This window comes from Anabrus simplex, chromosome 1 (genome assembly GCF_040414725.1).
Source record: "Anabrus simplex isolate iqAnaSimp1 chromosome 1, ASM4041472v1, whole genome shotgun sequence".
Lineage (NCBI taxonomy): Eukaryota > Metazoa > Arthropoda > Insecta > Orthoptera > Tettigoniidae > Anabrus > Anabrus simplex.
The window spans coordinates 430,412,546-430,427,110 of record NC_090265.1 but is presented as its reverse complement, the minus strand read 5'-3'; the positions used below and the strand labels follow the sequence as shown (position 1 = coordinate 430,427,110).

The window sequence follows — 14,565 nt, the reverse complement described above, 5'->3', positions numbered from 1 at the left end:
CAATGTACAAAAATTGTTGCAGCAGACACATATAGGAAAGAATGAAATCGTACTATGGCAAGGAATTCTGCACTCACCACTGTCATTCATAATCACGACGGATGAAACTGTGAAGGAGACAAAGGTAAAATATGGGGAGGGAGCTGAAGGTTTATACCTCTCCATTTTGTTGTAAGCTTTTCCACTCCAATATTTCTTTCCTGTTGTCCTCATTTCTTATCTGTCCTTTCTTCTCTTTCCTATGTTTGCAGATTATATTGTGATGTGGGGAGCAAACGGAGAGGAAGTACAAGGGCAACTTGATATGTTGAGCGAGATTATTAAAAATTATGGAATGAAAATCAATATGGAAAAGAGTAAAAGAATGGTGCTGAGTAGAGGAAAAAGGTAAGGGAAAGGAATTATAAAAATAAAGGGACAAACCTTGAAATTGAGGAGAACTTCAAGTACTTGGAAAGCAAACTGATGCAAGATGCAGGGCTGGATATGGAGATCAGTAAAAGGATTCAACAAAGAAATGCATTCTACAGAGTGTGAGAAACCTGGTGTTTAGAAAGTAAGTACCAATGAAGTGTAAAGAGGTGATGTACATGATGTACTACTGCCCAATACTGATTTATGCAGCGAAGACTTGGACAATGACAGGATTATAAAATCCAGGCCAGTGAAATGATATTTTTAAGAAGTACAATCAGAAAGACATGAGGACATCAAGAAGGAAATATCAGAGTGGAATCTTTTGAAATGTTTTTTTGCAATCTGCTTTACATCGCACCAATACAGATAGGTCTTATGGTGACAATGGGATAGGGAAGGCCTAGGAATGGGAAGGAAGCGGCTAAGGCGTTAATTAAGGTACAGCCTAGTGTGAAAATGGGAAACCACGAAGAACCATCTTCACAGCTGCCGACAGCGGGGCTCGAACTCAGAGCGAAAAAGCTTTAAATCAAAATGGAGAGGTACAAACTCAGATGGTTTGAACATCTTAAGAGAATGGAAGAGTGAACAATGCTGAAGCGGATGATGGAGATTGGGATAGGAGAGAGGGCAAGAGGGAGATCCAGACTAAGGTGGTTGAAAATGATCAATAATAGCATAATTATAAGAAACCTGGATTAGAACACATTTAAAGTGGTATAATGGTGGTTGGACAAAGAAAGATGGAAAAATGCTATAAACACCCCAACCTAGCAGAATTGGATGAGGGATGTGGAGCAGGAGGAGGATGATTAGTGTTATCATCACTACACAATGAAAGTCAACATATAACAATAAAATATAACCTCATAGTCTATAAATACACTCAGATGCACAATATCACAAGAAAACACATGTAAATATAGGATGTGGCAGGTCAAGACAGAAGGCTACTACTGTGGACACTAACCTTCACAGACGGACAATTCTCAATAAAGAGAACTAAATTAGTTTTCACACTGAAGTATAATTATGATGTTATTTATCCCTCTTTAGAGTCCTTGAAGTGTTTTAAATCTCCAGGAACAATAAAATGGTTGGTTTACTAGTGTTTGGCCTGCTGACTCCTCCAACGAAAAGTACTTTCCACTAAAAAAATGTGTGTTCAGCAAAACTGACACATCTGAAATCAATGCATCGAAATGCATTAGAATCATTCAGTCTTATTCAGAGTGTGATTTTATAGTTCCACTATATAGTCACTCAAAATCTTTAAGTAATCACTGTATTTGTACAACAGTTGTTTCATAAGTCATCGCAACTGTGTTACATCTTCCAATAAAGTTGCACCAACAAAAATCCAATATATGCATTTGAAGGTCACTGGAATGTCCTTCTCAACGCTAGCAACAAAGTGGGTCCAGGTATAGGAGCTAACACAACGCAACTGAAAGACACAAACAGATATACCGTAATTGTTTTACTATGCATAAAATAAACTCAAAAGTACATTATAATCATGTTTTGTCAATTGTACCAGGAGGTACACCTCAACGCCGCAAATTCAAAATAAGCACCTTTATAAACTCCCCTATCGATCAAAAGGTGAAATTGATAATATCTGAACTTGGAATTTTAATCGGAAGATGTTACCACTGAAATATTAAGTAATTTTGTTATTGTGAATTTTCCTAAACTGACTGAATTTCTCCTTGTTTTGTTTTGCTATACATCAAGAAGTTTGGACATTTTTCCACAGATGACACTACCAAAAGACTATGATCATGGTGATCTGGTGCAAGGTGAAAGAAATAACTTAAAGAAGTTTTGTATTTCTAGGTTGTCCATTACTGACTATGTTCATTTATTTTTGGGTTGGTAACACTTCTTTTTCTTTCCGCCAGGTTTGAATCTAGCCAATCATAAATTTTTGTAATTAATTTTCAACCAATCCCGCATTTCTTGTTTACTTTGAATTCACCAATAAAATTTGAGAGGGCGAGCCTGGATTAGTCTTGAATTCTCTCGAACCTTCCCTGAGGGTATATAAGTTGCGGCTTTTCGTGTTTCCTTGCCAATTGATCGTCGTCTTTCTAAGTGTGTGTGTTAAGGCAGGAGGCCTCTTTCGTCAGCAGCCAGAACATCTATAAGATAATGGCCACATAAAATTCTATCTTTCTTGCTGTCTCCGCTACTTTATCTGAGGGGAAGGTCCGAATCTTTAATTATGTAACAATTCTTTTCTAAAATGTAAATCTTCTTTCGGCTAATGTAAAAATTTCATAAAGTTCTAACTGTAAATCGGGGATAGAGAGTGAGTTACCCTCTCGAGCTCCCCTTCATCTTGGTTTGAGGTGGCTACGTTTTTGCAACCTTTCGTTTCTGTAATGTATTAAAGTTATTTCCATCCGAGCCGCCTCAGTAGTGTGGGAAGAGCCCCAGTTTCATCGGCCAAGAGCCCTGTAGGATTTTATATTTCATTATCTGGAGTGCAGGGTACGCCTCCATTCAGTTTGTGTTCAGGCCGTTTATTTAACCTGTTCTTTTTCGGAAAGGCCCTGTAGGTTGGGTACTAGATACTCCTGTGTAAAAACCAATTCAAATTGTAAATTGTGGCTTGAGAGGCCAGAGATTGTAAATTTTGATGTAATGTTGCCTTGAGTGGGCCGTAAGAAACTGAGAGCCTGTTAGCTCTTTTTCAAAGTTTTGTAAGAGTAACAAGTGCCTCTGGAAGGCTAGATATTGTACTTTGGGAGCAATTGCTCTTGAATTAGGGTATTTCTGCCCTTGAATAAATGAATCCTTGTTTTGAATTAAAGTTGTAAACTGGATCCGGTATCTGTGAAATTGTAAAACCCTGGGCTTGAAGCCCAGAATCTGTACAATTCACTAATCTTGGATTTTTCCTAGTCTGGTTTCAAGATTGCTTTTGTACCTGACATGTTGTTATGTTCACTAAGTGAAAATTTGTGAAGTTGTTGTTTTATGAAGAAATATAACCTTCAGTTCAAGTTTTAAATTAATTTTGATGTTGTAGATAGACCCATTCACCCCAGCACCTTCTTTAACCTCTTTCTGTTCCACAGGTATCCCCGTAACATCAATAATGCAATAATTTGACTTATCATGTCATTTCTTTTACCGTGAAAATGCTCCAGATGGATAGGACATGTGGCATATAGAGTCTACTTCTGCGCATCTGTTGCACCAAACTTGCACATTGGTAAATCCTGTCATAAAATTCAGAACACTGAGAATGCAGAAATACTCATATATGTAGATAATTCCTGCACAGTCCAATGCATGTCTTCCATTAAGAACTCTATATGATACAGACATGCATTTCTGCCACAGAAAAATAATTTTCATATATGACCACTGTTCCACTTTACATGCAGTCATCTTGAAGTACAGCTGGTAGTACATGATATTTTCTGTGTGCTGTTAACTAACTACCAATAAAGTGACAGGTTTTCAAACAATATACTGGACTTAACATGCATGGTTGCCGTGACTTGTGAAATTGCCTCCATATTTGCAGTATATCAGGTTTATTAAAAATATGTCGTGACCTCAATTAGTAACCACAATGAAGATAAAATGTTTGTGTTTTTTAATTATTATTCCATAGCCTATAAAGCTTGAAACAACAATAATAATACTTACAACCAAAACATCTGCATCTGGTCCATTTGTGATCCAAAACTTGTTTCCATTCAAAATATAATAATCTCCCTTCTTTTCTGCTTTGAGCTTCATAGATACTACATCAGATCCTGATCCCGGTTCTGACATGGCCAGGGCTCCAATATGTTCCCCTGAACAGAGCTGTAAGTATAAGAGACAAATATAAGCATTTCTGTCCCTCCTAGTGAAGACACAAATAACTCCTGTCCTAACTTGTCATCATCATCATCATCATCATCATCATCTGCAGTTTCCAGCTGTTGGCCGGGTCTGCTTTCCTTGCTTGTAAAATTCTGTATTAATAATAAAGCAACCGAGGCAACCCCTTCAGGGAGCTCTCGCCTTCCTCCTGGCTATGCTGCGGCTGTCACCTATGCTTTACAATTACATGTGGTATAAAGCGGTCCTCTGCAGAGCATAGGAACAGCCATTAGAAGAGCTAGGAGGAGAAAAAAACATCATTAATATTGTTATTACTGTAACTGAAGCTTTCCCGGTCTGAAATTATATGGATTTTTGGGCTAAACTGTATGGAAGAAATTATTCAAAATATGAACAAAAGACTTCAACATTTTAACTGACCTATGGCAATCTTCATCAGGACAATGTTGACAAATGAAATTGCACTCGTCATCAAGATGTGCTCTCTATGCTGCGGACTATTGTTGTTCTTTAAGTGAAGCAATTACCGGGAACCAAACTTTGCAAAGAATGTGACATGCATCCCCATTGAAATTATGAGGATATTTTCATATTTCTACTGTAGGTGACAAGGCACAATCTACTAATGACAACTTATCTGTTTGGTTAAGTCGAATGCATCTGTCATGTTCTTTAATGCATGTGGTCTGTCCTATGTGAACTTCACCACTAGTACATAGAATCTTGTATACACCGGGATGTTGTAGTTTGAGTATCCGATCTTTACCTCGCATACCTCACATTATGAAATTACTGTTAATGAAGTTTTTATACAAACATACATGAATCAATACAAACTAAGGAGTGGAGGAGACTTGTTAACCACACCCGGGCGACTGGAGTGGGACATTGATGATGATGATGATAATGATGATGATGATGATGATATTTTACCACCAATTAACAGTGATCAGCCAACTTGGTTCAATTAAATATAATTTACTGTCCTCCACATACACTTGTCTTATTTAACAGTGACATAGTTATATTGCATATAGCACATGAGAGATTCAGAAAATGTTCTTAAAACAGATGCTTACAATAGCCTATCTGAGTTTAAAACTTTTTACTGCATGTCATATATCCTGACCTTTGGACTCTCATTTCACTGTGATCTTTATTGATTTAGAACAGTTGTGCTTTCTCAACGAAAAATGTAAGCAAGTTTTTTAGAAACACTCCCAGTTTTAATCTCTTAAATACATGGCAAAGCAGCAGGATGTTTCTTTGCTCCTGTTGCTGTGCTAACTTCTAAAGTATCTAAGGAAAATCCAGATTCAAGAACGAATTTATAGCATTTCTCCATGAAGTCCTATTTCTCGCTAGTCACCCCAATACAGATGCACTTATCTCAGAACTTGTTGAATACAGTATATGTCAGGCTTAGTCTGTTCCTGAAATTTGTTAATATTTTTAATACAGTTTGCTTTTCTGTTTTAACTACCCTATACAGTTAATTTCAAAGTGAGATTCTTCCAATTCAAACTGGATTTGCATGGCAAATTTCTATATTATTTATTTTTAACACAATTTACACAAAATAAATTGGATAATGTTGAAAGCTGATCTTCAGAGGCACATACAATTAACACAGACGTTTTTCTCATTTTACTGAAAATTAGTCAAAGTGGAAAAGTCACATTTTGAAACTAGACTCCTAATATAAAGGTATTAACATATTCACCACATATCTATTTATCTTTTTAAACACACACTCCCTCCTTCCCTTTACCTCCAGGGCTCCAGACTAACAATTCAATATAAAACTACCTTTCTCAGATATTTCTCTTTCTGCATTTGATTTCCATTCCTAGATATCTGGTTGACACAGAGGTTTGAATGAGCACCATAGCTAAGACCCACAGCAGCACTTGCGCGAGATATCTCTTCCATTATAAGGACATGGTTCACATAACCAAGATCTGAGCCACCATACTCGGAGGGTGCAGTAACTCCCAGCATCCCCATTTCTCCAAGCTGTTTCCAGAATTTCTGTTCAAGACAAAATCACAATATTAGTCAAAAACTTATCAGAACAAATTGAAACTAGTAGTAGTAGTAGTAGTAGTAGTAGTAGTAGTAGTAGTAGTAGTAGTAGTAGTAGTAGTAGTACAGGGTTTTCCATATGAAACCTGACCGCTTGCGTGTGGTTGAGCCAAGGCCGATCAGCTGGCTGACTTCCCCCACACTCATGGTCCACCTGGCTGTCTGGCTCGCTTCCTGTCCTTCACTTCCCATGCTATAGTCTTAGTATGCATTTGGTTGCAAAGATGGGAAGGAGGTTCCCCAGGCAATTGCCTCCTTTATTATTATTACAAGTTAAAAACTTCATCCTTGTTCCGTATTGACTCCAGATTTTAAATTGTAATGTTTGGGGAGATCCACCAAACCAATACAGCCTTGCTTCCTTCCAGAACTTCAATTCATGATCCAGTGAACAAGTCTGAGACTAATGGTTCAGTACTAAGCCAGGAACACATGCACAGATTAACAGTATGAACAGAGGGAAAATTAGACAAAACTGATGCAAAACTTCAACATTCACAATGAAAATCACTACTGAAATTAACACACCAAGTTTTCTTTCAATTTCTCATCCCAAAATTATTATAGCTTATGTACCAGGCGTATGCATAAGTTTTTGCCGGCTTTTGTGGTAAAGAAAATACGTAATTTTCATGGGAAATTCTTTTTTTTAAATTCAAAATATTGGCCATCAGTTTCTACACACTTCCCCCATCTTTCAGGTAAATAATGAATACCATGCCAGAAAATCTGTCTTGTCGGGGAAGTACGGCGGATGCAGAAGGATGTCCCATCCAAGCGATATGAAGGTGTCTTTCACTGGTTTTGCTGTGTAAGACAATGCACTGTCGTGTAACAAAATCACTTTACCATGTCTTCTGGCCCATTCCAGTAGTCTTTTAATCAATGTGTGATTTTAAATTAATCATTTGTTGGCAATAGCGTTGTGCATTAACGGTTTCGCCAGGCTTCAAGAGTTCATAATACACACAATACCACTCTGGTGCCACCTAACACAAAGCATGGTCTTCTTGCTGAAGTGATTTGGCCTTGGTGTTGAAGGACCGGCTTCACCAGGAGACAGCCACGATTTTCTTCACTTCAGGTTTTCAAAATTAATCTATTTTTCGTCACCTGCCACAATTCGGCCTTGAAGCAGCATTTCACAAGTGACTTAACGATTTTTCCATTTGCCATTCATTCAAATCGTGTGGGACCCATTTACCAAGTTTACTGATCTTCCCCATTGCTCGTAAACGCCTGTTGATTGTTTCTTGTGACACATTTAATGCTTGTGCCAATTGCTGTTGAGTTTGAGTTGGGTCATCATCCAGTAACATCTGCAATTGCTCATCTTCACATTTTTGTGGTCTACCAGAGCATGCACTGCCTTTCACATCAAAATCACCACGTTTAAATTGTCGAAATAGAGCGTATTTACCATATGTTTCTACCAGCAAACTATGACTTTCCACAGCCTTTTTCTTTTAATTAAATAAGAAAAGCAATGCTCTTTTTCATGCACAAAAATCAACATGATCACTGAATGATGCAACACAGACGCCAGTGTTTGGCGGTCTCAACTTGTGTGTGTTGGTAGGTTAATGTCAGACGAACAAACTCGACATGTATCAAATTCATACGCTGCGTACTGTTTGCTGTGCCATCTCTTAGTGAAACAGGAAAAGACTTATGCATACACCTAGTATATTTTAAAAATGAAGACTTAAATAATATATTTACCCGGAGATCCTTGAAGTCATTTGTTTTATCAATCTCTGCTGCTTTAGGTGCAAGCTCTTTCTGAACAAAATTGAATACTGTCTGACGAAGCTGGAAATAACAAGGAGAATTTGAGCATGATAATAATATCAAAAAGTAAAGAAATATATCAAGATGGAAAGCAATAACTCAGAAAGTAAAACCACAGATAAGAACCTAGCATATGAAAGAGGGCACATTAGCTGACAGGCTATCTGTGGAAAAGAGAATTATAGAAAGTAACTTTTAAGCACACTTGTTCACATTACTATCTAATTACACTATCACTATAACAGTCTTATTGTTTCTTTTCTATTATAATTTCTGTTTTAACCCATGGTACTACAGCCCTTATCAGCCTTGGCCTGCCAAGTGACTGCTACTCAGCCTGAAGGTCTACAGATTACGAGGTGATGAGTGGTCAGAGCAACGAATCCTCTCATCCATTATTCTTCGCTTTCAAGACCAGGACCACAATCTTGCCATGAAATACTTCAACTGTTCTCATGTAAGCTGAGTAGGCCTTGAACCAGCCCTCAGATAAAGGTAAAAATCCCTAAGCTGCTTAAGAATTGAACTGAGGGCCTCCAGGTAAGAGGTATGCTCACTACCCCCACACTGCGAGACTGGTCTATTCTAACTGAAAATCCACAGACTGTTTCCAGTCATTTGACCGGATCAGGAATGGAATGAATGAAAGAAATCCCCTTCTAGCGGCGAGGATGGAAATTGTGCCGGCTGCCGAAGCCTGTTGCACTCCTCTGGGGCACTAATTAATGAATGATTAATGAAATGATATTGGAGAGTGTTGCTGGAATTAAAGATGTCAGGGAAAACCGGAGTACCCAGAGAGAAACCTGTCCGCTTCCGATTTGTCCAGCACAAATCTCACATGGAGTGACTGGGATTTGAACCACGGGACCCAGTGGTGAGAGGCCGGCGTGCTGCCGCCTGAGCCACGGATGCTCTTCTATTCTAATTGATCTATACATATTCACACAGGAAGAAGAGATGCAACAGGCAAATTCTCTCTTCCAGGACTTTCCACATCTATTCTGTGTGTGGTATATGCAAATGTTCCATAACAAATAATGTCCTGCGTCTTTAACAGGGATTCAAGGGAAATGAAAGTTTGCCAAAAGTAGAGTAAGGTCTTGTCATGAAATTTAAAAAAAGAAAAAAAAAACAGAAATATTTTCTTTAACTAATGCTTATATATCTTTCTCTTATCTTGATCAAAAAATGAACATATACTTTAATAGATTGGAATGTGCCGGTACTTTAAAACCCATTAGTGTGATATTTATGCACAATTCATTATAATTGCCTGTGCTTCATAAAGGCTGTAGCTATCAAGAACCAAGAATAAATAATTCTTCATTCTTAGCATTCATTGTTGAATTAAACTTGCGAGCATGGCAGCAAAAGAGTGTACAGTTTTAAACAACAGGTGAGATTTTTATTTATGAATTAACAAATATTTCCAATAATAGTAAGCTTTGGGACAGATAATGTTGTTGACACTCCTGTGAATCTGCCAACACACAAAGATGTCAATTAAGTCTTATTATTGAGGTGACAGAGGCTCGTAAACATAGCTGTCCTGAAAATTGGACACTGTGCAGAGGGTGCCCTGTTGTCCTAAATATTTGTATTCCCTTACTAGTTTGATGGTGAGTGAAATATTGAACGTTTTGGAGGAAGAACCAACATTCGGAGAGGAGGAGCACTTCAAACCCCTGATGATGGATGTGAAACTGATGATTATAGTGACAGATGAGTATGAGGGTAATTTAAATTACCTTGGTAGAAACTTGCTTTTGAGTAAATCTGAAATTGATACAACAGAATACAAAAATAGGGAAGGTTAGGTCATGTGGAAGTCAAAACATTACTGAAAAATCTACAAATGGAATTTAAAAACCAGAAAAACTGAGGAAAAGGAAGCTGTCATATGAAAATAAAAGTAGTCATATGTGAGATTGGGCCTTTGTTTCTAATATCCCTTCAGGAAATCCAGAAGCATCAGTAGGTCGAATTGTAACATACAAGTAGCAATTCGAAAGTGGACAAGATCACAATCTATATGTCACTTGGTGACTATCTGATATCCTACCCCACCCACCAGATGATGTGAAAAATTGTGAAACTCCACTAAACTTCTTTCTCTGCCAGTGGCTACAGAATATTTTTCCAAGTGTATAAAAACCAAACCAAACCCCATGGCACTACAGCCCTTGAAGGGCCTTGGCCTACCAAGCGACCGCTGCTCAGCCCGAAGGCCTGCAGATTACAAGGTGTCATGTGGTCAATACGATGGATTCTCTCGGCCGTTATTCTTGGTTTTCTAGACCGGGGCTGCTATCTCACTGCTATCTCATTGCTCCTCAATTCTAATCACGTAGGCTGAGTGGACCTCGAACCAGCCCTCAGATCCAGATAAAAGTCCCTGGTCTGACCGGGAATCGAACTCGGGGCCTGCGGGTAAGAGGCAGGCATGCTACCCCTACACCACAGGGCCGGCTTTCCAAGTGTATAGCAATGTAAAATGAATGGCCAAAGGAATTTGTACTTGAAGTGTATTCTTATCTTTCACTGACGCAGGTGGAACTGAATCCAACAGGGATAATAAAATATACTTGACAACTACTTTACGTCTGTGAAATTTCTAAGAAGTCTGGCTATAAAAGGAATGTGCAACAGGGACATTTCAAGAAAACCAGACAGAGAGGTACCCCCTTGAATCACGGCAGACATGAATAAGGAAGAAAGGGGATCATATGACAACAAAAGTTGTGGTGGTGTGTTGTTAGTGCACTGGAATGACTGGTACTGCTGGTACGAACTACAAACAGATGGAAACAGGCGCTGCATCAAGGTGGCCCAGCGTAAAAACAATAAATTCAAAATGTCTGAACTGCAACCAAATCCGTTCAAGTCCTAAAATAAAGGCACAGGAAGGATCAGCTTGACCAATTTCTGCCAATTTCTACAGGTAACACAACACAGAAGAACTGATGATGGTCGATATTCTCATATTTTCTGGATGTAAGTGTTGTGTATGCTTGGCTGTTGCACCGCAAGTACAACCTAACTATTCTGAGGGTTTCCGGAAGTTTTGTCTTTACACTGCAGTAAATGTACTAAAAATTAATGGAGATCGATCGCCCTAGAGAAAGATGGGCCCTACATCCATAAAAGTGGTAAAAGTTCACATGCAGTAAATGTATGGTTGGACTGCAACCGAAATGCTGTTGTGGATATCGTAATCAGTAAATGCATCAACGTAAACAGAGTTTCATATAGCCTACAGTATTGTGATATGTCTGTAGTGCAAATTGCAGGACCACTTTACAGTGTAATTTGGATAAGGTAATACAACTCTCTAAGCACTGCCTAGCTTGCAACATTATTGTACAATGTAATGCTGATTAACCAGTGATGTACTGACCCGAGTGCATAGCGTCTGATATATCAGACAGCCTGTGTAAATAAAACTATCACTTGTATGAACATTCTGATTGTTGGAATATGTTTATCTAATTTTTAAGAGTAGAAATGTATAGATAAATTGAAATAAAAATTTTACAAAATAACTGTATACACTAATGGGTTAAGATTGATTAATATCTCATCATCATCCATTTCCCTGTCTATCAATCATTATTCACAAAATGCTATTCCTTAATGGCTGCAGCATTTCTGCACTGGTCTCTTGATTGATTGTTGTTTGGTTGAAGGAGCTATACCAAATGAATGGAGAGTTGCTATAGTAGCCCCTGTGTATAAAGGAAAGGGTGATAGACATAAAGCTGAAAATTACAGGCCAGTCAGTATGCAAGCTATGGGAAAGCATTCTTTCTGATTATATTAGACATGTTTGCGAAATTAATAACTGGTTTGTCAGGAAGGCAGTTTGGGTTTAGGAAAGGTTATTTGACTGAAGCTCAGCTTGTAGGATTTCAGCAAGATATAGCAGATATCCTGGATTCAGGAGGCCAAATGGACTATATTGCGATTGACCTATCTAAGGCATTTGATAGGATAGATCATGGAAGACTACTGGCAAAAATGAGTGCAATTGGACTAGAAAAAAGAGTGACTGAATGCGTGGCTATATTTCTAGAAAATAGAACTCAGAATTAGAGTAGGTGAAGCTTTATCTGACCCTGTAATAATTAAGCGGGGAATTCCTCAAGGCAGTATTATTGGACCTTTATGTTTTCTTACATATATATATGTGTGTAAAGAAGTGGAATCAGAGATAAGGCTGTTTGCAGATGATCTTATTCTGTACAGAGTAATAAATAAGTGACACGATTGTGAGCGGCTGCAGGGTGACCTCGATAGTGTTGTGAGATGGACGGTGGACAATGGTATGATGATAAACGGGGTTAAAAGTCAGGTTGTGAGTTTCACAAATAGGAAAAGTCCTCTCAGTTTTAATTACTGCATTGATGGGGTGAAAGTTCCTTTTGGGGATCATTGTAAGTACCTAGGTGTTAATATAAGAAAAGACCTTCATTGGGGTAATCACATAAATATGATTGTTAATACAGGGTACAGATCTCTCCACATGGTTATGAGGGTATTTAGGGGTTGTAGTAAGGATGTAAAGGAGAGGGCATTAAAGTCTCTGGTAAGACCCCAACTAGAGTATGGTTCCAGTGTATGCGACACTCACCAGGATTACTTGATTCAAGAACTGGAAAAAATCCAAAGAAAAGCAGCTTGATTTGTTCTGGGTGATTTCCAACAAAAGCGTAGCATTACAAAAATGTTGCAAAGTTTGGGCTGGGAAAATTTGGGAGAACGGAGATGAGCTGCTTGATTAAATTGTATGTTCTGAGCTGTCAGAGGAGAGATGGCATGGGAGGACATCAGTAGACAAATAAGTTTGAGTGGTGTCTTTAAAAGTAGGAAAGATCACAATATGAAGATAAAGTTGGAATTCAAGAGGACAAATTGGGGCAAATATTCGTTTATAGGAAGGGGAGTTAGGGATTGGATTAACTTACCAAGGGAAATGTTCAATAATTTTCCAATTTCTTTGTAATCATTTAAGAAAAGGCTAGGAAAACAACAGATAGGGAATCTGCCACCTGGGCAACTGAAAATTGAAAATTAAGGCTCAGTCCCCTTTACAACTCTGATAGTATAAAGTAAACTCGTGTCCTCATCCCGAGATGGTGCAGCTCTTTTTAGGCACACCCCCAATGGAGGTGAGCTGCGTGTACCATTTCAGCCACATACCAGCCCTCCTGCCATTCTTAAATTTCTGGCAGTACCGGGAATCGAACCCGGGCCTCCGAGGACGGCAGCTAATAACACTAACCGTTACGCTACAGAGGCGGACTCTGATAGTATGAAAGCTGGTGTGATATGGGTGGTGCTAAATAATGAGATTTGAAGCACAACTAGTGCACCTGGATGCTTGTCATTTGTGCTGAAAAAGCACTTTCTGGCTGAGTGGGAAAAGTAATAGTGAACTACATCCCTCCTCATTTTGCCTTTACACTTCATTATAGTGCAACCAATATTGGTTTTTTTTTTTTTTTACGGTTTTCAGAGACATTGGGGTGCCAGAATTTAGTCCTGCAGGATTTCTTTTACGTGTCAGTAAATCTACTGATACGAAGCTAACGTATTTGGCACCTTCAAAAAACACCAGACTGAGCCAGGATCAAACCTGCCACGTTGTGGTAAGAAGGCCAGCGCCTCAACCGTCTGAGCCACTCAGCCCGACCCTTCTGTGGTGTTACTGAAGTATCCGACCAGTCTCTAGGCTGATGACTTTATGTTAAGTTATTAGAGGAAATGGTCAAGAGGAAAATTATGGGTATTCAGGGGTCACAACAGAGGTTAGTAAATTACATTTGTGATAACATACTGGGGAAGTGGATGTGAGAATACAATATACTACTAACTTACTACTACTATACTACTTAAATCTTTCATTCCTTACAACAGGCCTCCTACACGATGCCACTCTCTCTCAGGCCAAGAAACATGTTGCAGTGATTTGAGGTACAGAGAGAAGCGAGAGGGGAGCAGCAGGAGGTGGCATATGCCTTAGTGAGGAGAACAAAAAATACGGAAAACCACTTCCATGACAGCCGACAGTTGGGCAGCCCATCACCTCCCCATTGCAGAGCTCTGTTTGAAGTTATAGCTGATTGGTGGAGTATATATGCTCATCCTGGAGTTAAATGGGGGCAAGTAGTGGAGTAAAGAATGAGTAACAAAATTCAAGTTACTTTACAATTTGAGCATGCTTCAAGAATGTAGTACCCATAAATCAAGGCTACTTGGTCAGAAAACTGTAAGAGATACCCATAAAAGACGCCAGGACCAGAAAGTGTATGGTAACTAGCAGAGTCAAAAATACCATACCTTAATATGGAATCTGGATGAAGAGGTGAGGGAGGAGAGTCTAACACTGTTAACTGTAAATATGACAGGAAAACTCGGAGA

At 38.7% G+C, this 14,565-nt stretch overlaps 1 protein-coding gene across 1 annotated transcript in view; it reads right to left on the bottom strand.

Annotated features, from left to right (window-relative positions):
- LOC136856903 (isovaleryl-CoA dehydrogenase, mitochondrial) overlaps positions 1-14,565 on the bottom strand; it is a 56,906-nt gene that overhangs the window by 40,632 nt on the left and 1,709 nt on the right. Inside the window, exons 2-4 of the mRNA XM_068226734.1 lie at positions 8,074-8,163; positions 6,076-6,297; positions 4,084-4,245 (exon numbers count right to left, since the gene is read on the bottom strand). Of these exons, the coding sequence (XP_068082835.1) occupies positions 4,084-4,245; positions 6,076-6,297; positions 8,074-8,163 (474 nt within the window). The remainder of the gene's footprint in view (positions 1-4,083; positions 4,246-6,075; positions 6,298-8,073; positions 8,164-14,565) is intronic.